The sequence below is a fragment of the Populus alba genome, chromosome 7 (genome assembly GCF_005239225.2).
Source record: "Populus alba chromosome 7, ASM523922v2, whole genome shotgun sequence".
NCBI classification, from domain to species: Eukaryota; Viridiplantae; Streptophyta; class Magnoliopsida; order Malpighiales; family Salicaceae; genus Populus; species Populus alba.
In genome coordinates this window covers 4,417,126-4,429,237 of record NC_133290.1, presented here as the reverse complement: position 1 = coordinate 4,429,237, position 12,112 = coordinate 4,417,126, and the positions used below count along the sequence as shown (strand labels likewise).

The window sequence follows — 12,112 nt, the reverse complement described above, 5'->3', positions numbered from 1 at the left end:
GGTAACAGGTTCAGCTGGCCACAAATCTCTGTAAAATAAGGTCATAGAGATCATAACTGTCTGGAAGTGAGGTAATTTAACTAAAGAGATGGTCATGATTGTTAATGAATTAATTATAGTTGTAAAAATAATTTTTAATTAAAAATATATTAAAATGATATTTTTAAATATATTTTATTAAATTTTAAATATTAATATTATTTAAATAGTTTTTAAATAAAAAATAATTAAAAAAACACTTTGAAATTATTTGAGACGAGTTGGCATTACTTGCAAGTATTTGCATCATTGCTTATCTCACAAGGAATGAAATCTGGATCGAAGCCCTTTGCTCATCTTCTACTATTGCTGACGTGATCTCATTAGCGAAACCCATTCCTTTCGTTTTCGTTCTATTTCCTTGCTTTATCTGCACCCATACCTGCCAGTTAGCTTACTAGTTAGGAATCAATCGCCTTGCTTAAAATTTCAAATAAAATAGAAGACCTAATGCCTAATCTTCTGAATCTTAACACATGCAACTGGAACTAGAAAACAAACGAAAAGGTACGAAAAAGAAGATGCATTTGCTTTTCTACATGAAGATTGACGCAGCAATTTCCATTATTTGGATCAAGTTTGGCATCACTAAAACTGCCAACAGGGTACGCAAATCAGGACAGTTCAGCATTGTTGAGACTTGAGGGCAAAACTATTGTGATCAGAGTACTTGAAGAAGATCCTGTACTGTCCACAATTTCTGTAGGTTATCGTCGGTGCCTAAGATAAGCAAGTGAGATGTGTTCTGTATTGTTCTCGTCTCTTCCCCAGATTTACTGGAACCAGAGGCGATACATGTTCATGGATTCTTGCTTCAGTGACGTTTGGCTTGTTTGGTCATCTAATATCTGCAAAGGTAATTTTAGGCGTGGTTGCTTCTCCGCATGCAAAGATGGGATGGAACCATATTCCACTTCACAATCCAGGACCAAATTAACATTTCAATATATAGAAATCAATGTCTTTTCTCAGTTTCCTCTGAGGTATAAATCTTAGGTACGCGTATTCAGTCAGGTTTTATCCCTTTATCCCAGAAATGGTTCAAGGTCAGAAGACTTTTAAGTATCAAATATATCGTGATCCTATAACGAGGGTTTCATAGTAAATGTATGATTTTGTGAAAGATATTTCATCAGATTGCAAGTATTTGAAACTGCCAAAAAACATGAAATCAATTGGCAATACTGGTTTTGGTTACTGAAGAGGCCGAAATGGCTATCTTAAGCACAAAGTTCACCATCTTTTGTTTTCTTGTAAAAAATGAGAAGTACGTACTGCTTAACCACAAGTCTGATGGAAAACTTGTTAGAGCTCAGCAAGTTACTGTCCAAGTGGACTTGAAACGCTGCAAGAGAAAAATACCAGAAGCTATATCCTGCTCTGAGATCTGCAAATCCATTAGGGCTGACCCAATTATTTTCTTAATTTGTATACAAATGTTTAAATGAACAACACTGGGAAAAATCTAAACATTAGGCTAATTCGTGGTGATTTGAGAAACACCAATCTCTAGGCCTTCTACAATCATACACGTAACTTAGGCTGCAAAACACTTCCTTTTTTCCCACACAGCTTGAACTCATCATCGAAGCTCTTGTCATCTTTTGCTGGTTGCATGTGTCTATTGAAGCTGAGCTTTGTAGAGCTAACTAGTGCTTTGTAGAGGTAACTGTTTCTTCTCTTCTTTCTCTTTCGTCCTGCGTACCACATAAAAAGCCAAATCCTAGTGGAGCTTGCCAAACACCAGCTTTCATCCCCACCACTGATGAGATGTATAAAACAACATGCCAAAACTAAAGGTTTATGATATACAAGTGATGTATATGCTTGCATATGTCTACATTTACATATGTGGCAGATACCTCTCTAGACGGGGAGCATCCTATAGAGTGCAGAGAGGAATATATACAGAAAGCTTACCATGACTTTTCTCTTGAAGATGTCAGTGACAGGAAAATGTTGCTTTTGAGTCTAATACTTGATAACTCTTAACAAATATGGTAAGAGATTATCATTATACAATTACCATGGTGTGAGAATAGACTTAACAAGAATGTTGGTGGTGCATCAGATAACGTTCTGTCCACTATCAAGGGAGATTTCTACACGTTGGGGGAACTTCATAGGATTAAACAAGGGCATCAACATGGATACGGAAATATTCAATGATAACTCTTACCATTAACTAATTTTAGTACTGTAGCTAATTGGAACAAAGATATTTTGAATAAATTCAATTTCTTCACCAGTGATTTGCTTTTTCCTGGATTGTGCAATTTGAAAGCTCTATATGCTGTCGGCGAGGCCTGTATTCTGTCTTCTTCCTCGCACCTAGTTATCAAATAATATAAGCACCCCAATGGACTTCATATCCATCCATAACATAAAATGAATGCATTGATTAGCATTCAAAACTTTCATGAATGAATTTCTTCCTCCAAAGAGAGGCAGGAAATACATACACACGCCAGCTGCAGTCTGTTTTGGTCACGACACTTCATATTCACCATAAAACACTGTTTCTCTCGATGATATAAGCTTATTTTTCCTAAAAACATTCGAAAACAAGTGTCATTTTCCACATAAAGCCCCACCCTTCTACATAATTCCTCAAAAAGGCCTTGTTTCTTGTCAACATTTCTTCTTGTAGTTAGCTCCACTACAAGAATATAAGTATCATCTCTCTTTATATTATACTTGCCAAAGGGTAGCTATCCTATTCCATCCTGTCGTTCTCCATCACTGGAATCTAGCTAGAGATACACTTGATCAATACAAAGTTAAAACCATCCTGAGAAACAAATGGCAATGCAGACAACTGCTATCCAAGAAGATAAAGGCAATGGGATATTTCATAAAGCGATGAACTCAGAGAAGCCTGTTTGGATCCCTGGACCAGTGATCATTGGCGCTGGACCCTCAGGGCTAGCTGTTGCAGCATGCCTTAAAGAAAGAGGTGTTCCCTTTTTGATACTAGAGAAAGAGAGATGTATAGGTTCTCTGTGGACACTGAAGACATACAATCGTCTACAACTTCACCTCCCAAAGGAAACCTGCAAACTTCCTCACATGCCATTCCCTCCTGAAGTCCCATCATACCCCACTAAACAACAGTTCATAAGTTACTTGGAGGCTTATGCTAAGCATTTCGCAATTGAACCCATGTTTAGACAGGAGGTTCAATCAGCTATATATGATGCAAGAATGGGGTTCTGGCGGGTCCAATCCAACGAGTCTGAGTTTCTGTGCCAGTGGTTTATCGTAGCAACTGGAGAGAATGCAGAACCAGTGTTACCTAATATTGAAGGAATCTCAGATTTTAAAGGAAGTTTAATCCACACCAGCAGATACAAGGACGGAGCAGATTTTAAAGGACAAAAGGTTTTGGTTGTAGGCTGTGGAAACTCAGGCATGGAGATTAGCTTAGATCTATGTAATAATGATGCTCAAGTTTCTCTGGCAGTGAGAGATAAGGTAAAATGTTCTGATCCAGGCTCTCTTGCTCCAAATGTGTATCATCCTATTTGTTCTTCTCTTTCAACTTCTACTGAAACATGTATGGATCTAATGTATAGATACATATGATCTATATTTGTTCTGAACTTGATGAACTCCCAACTATAGAATATATAGACCCCATGATTCACATATGATTTGCTAGTTGCTCAAAATCTTCGATCAGTTTTACCTAAAAAAACCGAGAAAATCAATTTCATGTTCCAACAGTACATTACAAACTGTTACATTGATTATTACATATCCAATGATGCCTTATTTTGACATATAGATAAGTAAAATGTCTTTTTTTTAGCATTGTCAGAATGAGGTGGCATGTTGAAATTTCACCTGTTTAATGTTTTTTGACTTGTCAGTTTCTTTTCTTTTTACGGTGAATTATTCATGTAGTTCTAAATTCTTGCAGTTACACATCTTGCCTAGAGAGGTCCTTGGCAGATCAACCTTCTCTCTTTCGATGTGGTTGTTGAATTGGTTCCCAGTAAAATTAGTTGACTGGTTCCTCCTCATCTGCTCACAATTAATTCTAGGCGACACTCATAAAATGGGCATACGAAGACCCAAAATTGGACCCCTTGAACAAAAAAAATCTACTGGGAAAACCCCGGTGCTGGATGTTGGAGCTTTCTCTAAAATTAAATCAGGAAAAATCAAGGTTAATAGTACTTTCCCTCTTACTTCTTGTCTACATTAAACGAATACATTTTTATTCATAACATTCATGGACCTTTTAGGTGGTTTGCGGTGTTCAAAGATTTACAGCCAGCGGCGCAGAGTTTGTGGATGGACATGTAGAGAATTTTGATTCAGTAATCTTAGCAACAGGTTATAGAAGCAACGTAACATCATGGCTCAAGGTATATAGAAGAAGTTCATTACATTTACATATAGGTTGATACTCTCGAGGTTCAAATACCTTGGGGCAGATAATTTTCGTTTGAGAGTTCTGTCTATGCTTGTTAACTCCTATGCTTTTCTTTTTTGACACCAAAAGGAGGACAACTTCTTCAACGAGAAGGACGGTTATCCAAGAAATCCATTCCCCGACAACTGGAAAGGCAAGAATGGACTTTACAGTGTTGGTTTTACCAGGAGAGGATTGTTGGGTTCATCCATTGATGCACAAAGAGTAGCAGAAGATATTGCAAGACAATGGAACTCTGAGACAAAGCATTTGCGAGTCGAGTCATGACCAGAACTTATATATGTGGTTTATTTATTCACAGTTTAACGTGCTGTTTAGGGTTTATGTCGAGTATCAACAGCACAGGAAAAATGTGTTCTCAGTGCTTGAGGAGTGCAATTACTGGGAAGTGTCTGAGAAGTTAGTATTTCTTGTTTGATTGCTTTCTACATGATGTGATGCAGTGCTTAGTCGCAAAGAGTTGTTTGTTAAGCTTCCATTCCTAACATCTGCTATCACATCACATAGAGCTTGACCCTACCATGTAGATAAAGATTTTTCTTCAAGAAAAGAGAATATATCATATAAATCCACAACGACTATCATAATGCTCATCTCCTTTCGCTCCCCTGCTTCCTATCCTGATGGTTATAAGAAAATTAATGTTTTTAATGAATTAGATGGGTAAACCTCTTTCTGTTCTTGACTGTGATTTCTCTCTCTTGTATTTCTTATGAGGTGAAATGATCAAGAAATAAAAATAACATTAGTGTATTGGCTCCACCAAGTTCTAGAAAGCTTTTAAGGCTATATATTTCGGCTACGCGATTAATAGCATGCTTATATATCAGTAGTTGCTGTGAAAAACTTGCAGTAATTATCGATAAATATTGCAATATAACAAAAACTAGAAAAAATATAAAATTCAACGTGGTTTGATAATATACTTGCATTTATAGAAATAATTTTATTTTTTATTTTTATTATGCTGAAATATAGTTACATAGCATGTATTTATAGTAAATCCTAAACTATCTAAAAAAACCTAACTACCAACAAATCCAAACAATCAAACGAGTATTAATAATTTTTCCTCTAACCAACCTACATGACCTACCATGAAAAGAACGCCACAACATTCCAGATTCCATGGTCCAGGTCCAGTCCACAAGTACTGCCGATAATTTAAAGGTATATCATTGCTTTATTAGGCTTCTGGTAACAAAACCATACCAATCATTCATAAAAGAAGAAATGAAAATTATATTTTACGAATTCTATGTCCAGACCAATCATCCACTGATTAGATACTCTAGATAAATCACCGATGAAAGTTCAAAGGAGATGATACTAACAGAAACTTGAAGCAGAAGAAGGCTTAATGAAGGAGAACAATTAGTTTGAGGGAAAAAAAAGATTAATTACAATAACAAAATTAGAGTAACATTACTACTCAGGAATCAAGATCTAATGGCTGACGGAATGGGGTTTTGACCATGTAATAAAAACCACAAGTAAAGACAAGAGATATTGCGGTGAGTGAACCTTCTCTTGCTCTGAGTAACATGTCTCCTACCCTAGAAGCAAGTGACTGAATCCAAACCTATTGCAGTAGAGGGTATGCGTGTCACACTTATCCATCCTTGATGTAAGCAGTTCAGAAATTAATTCCAGACAAAGACATCGCCATCTGTCGAGTCTCTAGCGACTAATTCAGAGCAAACCCTACTAACGTCTCCCTTCTAAAACTCTACAAAAACCAACGGTAGGGAACCCTCTATGTTAGTCAATAAACGAGGCAAAAAGATATGGACAAGACGACTCTACCACGCAGGATAAAAACAAGGTGAGTGTTGCTGAGCTCGAGCAACTGTGAAAAATGCTTACTTCAATCTGAAAACCACTTCCCTAACTCAGAACCATGCAGCTTATTAGGCAATTAAAACGTCTAAGAAAGAAGGTCCCACATATTTATTGTGCAAAGCTATCGTATTGGAAAGCTAATCAGGGAAGACGACTCGAGCAATGTACGTACAATGTCATCCAAGGCAGTATGTCTCACATAAATATTAGAGAGAGGGAGAGGGAGAGAGAGCAGGCTGGACATAAATGTACCTGAACGATCAGCTTGTGGAAAGTGACATGGAGAAGTTCCTTCAGCAATTGGCTTGGGTCTCTGTCTGTACTAATACGAAAAACAACTAACAGTTCCTGTAGAATGTCGGGACTGGGGAGCTCAGACATGCCAGGCTGATGCATAATTCTTTAATCTCCAAGTCGAATATGTCACTCATTGATTGCTACACGGAGTGTCAGAATTAAGAGCAGAAGATGCCAAGTTCTCTTGATAACTATATATACAGATAGTATGTCACGACCCGAATCCCGGATCCATGACCGGCACATAGGCAAGGTTCCCCTCCAAGGTTCCAAACCTATACGAACCCAAACTTACATACAATTCTTTAAACAACTCAATCAGAGTTTAACGCAGCATTAACAACAACCAACTTCATAATATAATGTAATTGTCTTAATACAAGAGTTAATATAATTTCATAGTTTTGGAGCACTAACTTGACATAAAAAGAAAGATACAAATTACAATCAAAAGCAGGTTCGGAAGGTTCAACAAAAGTAACCCGCTATCAAGCTATAAGCCTGAAAAGAATAAATAATGAGAGGGTGAGTTCAACAACTCAGTGAGTAGATAACGTTCAATATACACACACGAGGTAATATAACAATGAGAAATATATATACAAGTATGGCTTTAGTTCTTATACGAAGGTTTATCAAATAGGCCATAACAAGAATATCATATGGTAAAACTCGTCAGAAAATCAAAATGCAATGAGCATGAGGCTCCGTACTGTTGGATGATCAGTCCACACAGGTTGGTGTCTCCCCCGACCAACTAGGGTTCAGATACGATGTGCACAAAGACTAACACTACCCTGTTAGCATGGGTATTCTGACTGACATACCATAGGTTCATAATCATAATCAAACTAACATATTCATATCTCAAAGCTCAACTCATGACATCAATCAAATGAGGAGCTATCAATTCAGAATTCACTTCAAAATACAGACTGGTTCATATCAAGAATTCAGATTCAATAATTGATCATGCTTTATCATAACAAGGATAATAATCAATATATATTATCAAGAAGCATGATCCAATTCATATTAACAAATCAAATATTTATAATATTTCTCATGCATATGGAAAATTATCCACTCACCTGACTCAAAAGCAAACAGAAGCCAAAAGCAGACACTGAAGAAAATCCTACTGACGTCCTGTCGGTAGAATATCAGGATTATCTGAATACAAATGAGACATATTCAAGAACGACTCGAAAGAACATTTAACCTATTTAATACACTTAAATAAGTGTGTATTCCGTAATCCTATATGTTTTTAAACTAACTAGTCACTTTTCTCAAAAACCCAAAATCTAACGGTTTTTCCCAAAATCTAATCCATAATAAAAACAACTAATAAAATTGGTAATAATTCACTAAGTAACCCTTAATTATTCATCAAAATAATCTGCAAAAGCTAATATTGCAGCTAGGGACTAATCTGTAATTTTCCATATTTTTAGGGCCAAATTGTAACTTTTATCAAATGGAGGACCAAACTGAAATTTGTCATAAATCCATGAATATACTGAAATTCTGACCTCAATTAATCCTCAATTCTGTCCAGGATGTATCACTATGCTCCAGGGATCATTCTGGAATTTTACTAAATTTTTAGGGTCAAACCGTACTTTTTGTCAAATTGGAGGACTAAATTGAAAGTGTTAAATTATCTTATCTATACAGTAATTCTGTCCATAATTCATATGTTATTCTGTTCAGAATCTCGGAATATACTCCAGGGACCAATTTGTAATTTTCCAAAGTTCGGGGACTAAACTGTAATTTTCAGAAATTGAGGGACCAAATTGAATTTTCGTCATCTTCAACCTCAAACCCAGAATTTCAACAGATCACCTACTGTTATCCCCTGATTTCTAACACAAATTCACCATTTAAACAAAATCATAACTCAAAATCATCATAATCTTCCAAAATCAACTTAATAATCAATTACCCACAACAATCAACCCCTAACCTTCAATTTAATTCATCAATTAAACCCAAAACACAAATTCTCAAAACCCTAACATTTATCAAAACTAAAATTAAAGCTTAATTAACATATTATACACATTAAACAACCTAAATCTTACCTTTTTCACTTATTTCCTCCAATTCTCTTCCCTTTTCCCTTATTTTCCCCTCTTTTCTCTTCTTCTTCTTTCCTTTCTCACTTCTGCCGATTCTCTTCCTCTCAAAATCAGATTTCTATTATTTTTTTTTTACTTCCTATTTATATTTATCAACTATTTATCCAATTACTACTATACCCCTCATTTAATTTATTCCTACATCTAAGCCTTTAAGGGGTTTCTAGGCTTTTCCTATCCCTTTAATACAAAACATCACAATCTCCCCACCTTATAAAAGTTTCGTCCTCGAAACTTAATAGAAAAGATTGAATACTTACCGAGATTATCGAAAAGATGAGGATACTCCTCACGCATCTTATCCTCAAGCTCCCATGTCGCTTCCTCACGTGAATGGCCTTTCCATTTCACTTTTACTGAAGTTATGTCCTTCGACCTAAGCTTCCTCACTTGTCGGTCGACTATAGCTTCCAGTTGCACCTCATAAACCATATCATCCCTCAAGTCAATGGGATGAACCTCTAATACATGTGATGGATCTGACATATATTTCCTTAACATGGAAACATGAAATACCGGATGAATAGCAGACAAGTTTGGTTGTAATGCTAACCGATAAGCAACTGCCCCAACTCTCTCCAGAATCTCATACGGTCCAATGAATCGAGGACTCAACTTGCCTTTCTTCCCAAACCTGAATACTCCTTTTGTAGGTGATACTTTTAAGAACACACAATCACCCACTGAAAACTCTAAGTCACGCCTTCTTCTATCCGCATAACTTTTCTGTCTACTCTGAGCTGTTTGAAGCTTCTTTCTAATTACCTCAATCTTCTCTGAGGTAATCTGAATCAACTCCGGTCCCATTAGCCTTTTCTCACCAACCTCAAACCAATAAACTGGTGATCTACACTTCCGACCATACAAAGCCTCATAAGGTGCCATCTCTATGCTAGCCTGATAACTGTTGTTGTAAGCAAATTCCACTAATGGTAGGAACTTACTCCAACCAACTCCAAAATCCATAACACAAGCCCTTAACATATCCTCCAAGGTCTGAATAGTCCTCTCAGACTGACCATCTGTCTGAGGGTGGAAAGCTGTACTCAACTGCACTTTAGTACCCATAACTTCTTGAAATTTCACCCAAAACTGTGGACCTCTATCAGACACTATCGAGATTGACACTCCATACAACCGTACAATCTCACTAATAAACAATTCCGCCAACTTTTCATATCCATAAGTAATCTTAACTGGCAGAAAATGGGCTGATTTTATCAACCTATCAACAATCACCCATATCGAATCATAACCCTCCTGACTCCTAGGCAATCCTGTCACAAAGTCCATTGTGATCCTTTCCCACTTCCATTCTAGAATCAACAATGGTTGTAATAATCCAGGAGGTTTCTGGTGTTCACCCTTTACCCTCTGACATGTCAAACACCTAGAAACAAAATCTGCTACATCAGCCTTCATCCTATTCCACCAATAACACACCTTAAGGTCTTTATACATCTTGGTGGAACCTGGATGCATTGTGTAAACTGTCTGATGTGCCTCTATCATTAATTCTCTCCTCAGATCATCAACATCAGGTACACAAAGCCTATCCCTATATCTTAGAACATCATCATCACCAATCACAAAACCTACATCCTTACCCTGCTCAACCTCATTTCTAATCCTGAGTAGTGAATCATCTTTCTTCTGAGCTGCTTTTATCTTATCAAATAAATCTGACTTAACCTGAAAATGAGCAATCATTGCTCCAGCTTCACTAAGATCAAATCTGACTCCTTCATCCACTAACTCATGCAGCTCCCTGATCAGAGGTCTTCGTACTTCCTGAATATGAGCTAAGCCCCCTGATGATTTTCTACTCAAAGCATCGGCAACTACATTTGCCCTACCCAGGTGGTACTGTATGGTACAATCATAATCCTTTAGTAGTTCCATCCATCTCCTCTGCCTCAGGTTTAGATCCCTCTGCTGAAAGATGTATTTCAAGCTCTTGTGATCTGTAAAGATCTCACAAGTTTCACCATACAAGTAGTGCCTCCAAATCTTCAAAGCAAAAATTACAGCCGCCATCTCTAAATCATGTGTAGGATAGTTCTGTTCATGCTTCTTCAGCTGTCGTGAAGCATATACAATAACCTTGCCATGCTGTATTAGAACACATCCTAACCCCACTCTCGAAGCATCACAATACACTGTGTAACCACCAGAACCTGATGGTACTGTTAGAATAGGCGCTGTAGTCAATCTTTCTTTCAACTCTAAGAAAATTTTCTCACAAGCTTCAGACCACTGAAACTTAACATTTTTCTGCATTAACTTAGTTAATGGTGCAGAAATTCAAGAAAAGTTCTCCACAAACCCCCGATAGTAGCCGGCCAAACCTAAGAAACTTCTAATCTCTGTCGTCAAAGTAGGCCTAAGCCACTGCTTAACTGCCTCAATCTTTTGAGGATCAACCTCAATCCCATTCCTTGACACTACATGCCGAAGAAATGCTACACTCTCCAACCAAAACTCACTCTTTGAGAACTTGCCATACAACTGATGATCTCGCAGAGTTTGAAGCACCATTCTCAAATGCTGCTAATGCTCCTCTCTAGACCTCGAATACACCAAAATATCATCAATAAAAACTATCACAAATCGATCAATAAATTGGCCAAACACTCTATTCATCAAGTCCATAAAAGCTGCTGGTGCATTCGTCAACTCAAAAGACATCACTAAAAACTCATAATGACCATACCGAGTTCTAAAAGCTGTCTTTGAAATGTCTGCCTCCCTAATCCTCAACTGATGATACCCAGATCGAAGATCGATCTTAGAAAAGAATTGAGCTCCCTGTAACTGATCAAACAAATCATCTTTACGAGGGAGTGGGTATCTATTTCGAACTGTCACCAGATTCAATTGCCTATAATCTATACACAACCTCAATGACCCATCTTTTTTCTTCACAAACAACACCGGAGCTCCCCAAGGAGACACACTTGCTCGGATGAACTTTTTATCCAATAAATCCTGCACCTGCTCCTTTAACTCCCTCAATTCTGCTGGCGCCATTCTATATGGTGCCATTGATATTGGTTCAGTATCAGGAACCAAATCAATACAAAACTCAATCTCCCTATACGGAGGCAATCCAGGTAAGTCATCGGGAAATACATCGATAAACTCTCTTACTATAGGGACTTCCTCTAATTGGGGAACTTCTTTCTCTACATCCACAATATATGCTAGGTAGCACTGTACCCTTTTCCGGGCCATTTTCCTCGAGATAGCCGACAACAAAATTGATGGAGACCCAATCTTATCTCCTTGAAATACCAACCCAACTTCTTGATCTAGATCAAACATTATTTTCTTACCCCAACAATTT

General features: G+C 37.3%; 1 protein-coding gene across 1 annotated transcript; it reads left to right on the top strand.

Annotated features, from left to right (window-relative positions):
• Nucleotides 1–2,408: 2,408 nt before the first annotated feature.
• On the top strand, nucleotides 2,409–5,204 carry LOC118063274 (probable indole-3-pyruvate monooxygenase YUCCA7). The gene is made up of 4 exons (XM_035077282.2): nucleotides 2,409–3,513; nucleotides 3,962–4,210; nucleotides 4,290–4,412; nucleotides 4,550–5,204. Exons 1-4 carry the CDS (start codon nucleotides 2,842–2,844, stop codon nucleotides 4,745–4,747), a joined length of 1,242 nt encoding a protein of 413 aa, XP_034933173.1. The 5' UTR covers nucleotides 2,409–2,841; the 3' UTR covers nucleotides 4,748–5,204.
• Nucleotides 5,205–12,112: the final 6,908 nt, after the last annotated feature.

Bases quoted from the DNA above. Each gene is read 5' to 3' on its own strand.
- LOC118063274 (XM_035077282.2), top strand. From the start codon at position 2,842: ATGGCAATGCAGACAACTGCTATCCAAGAAGATAAAGGCAATGGGATA. The intron at 3,514-3,961 runs GTAAAATGTTCT...AAATTCTTGCAG, and splicing joins CTCTGGCAGTGAGAGATAAG to TTACACATCTTGCCTAGAGA. The intron at 4,211-4,289 runs GTTAATAGTACT...TGGACCTTTTAG, and splicing joins TTAAATCAGGAAAAATCAAG to GTGGTTTGCGGTGTTCAAAG.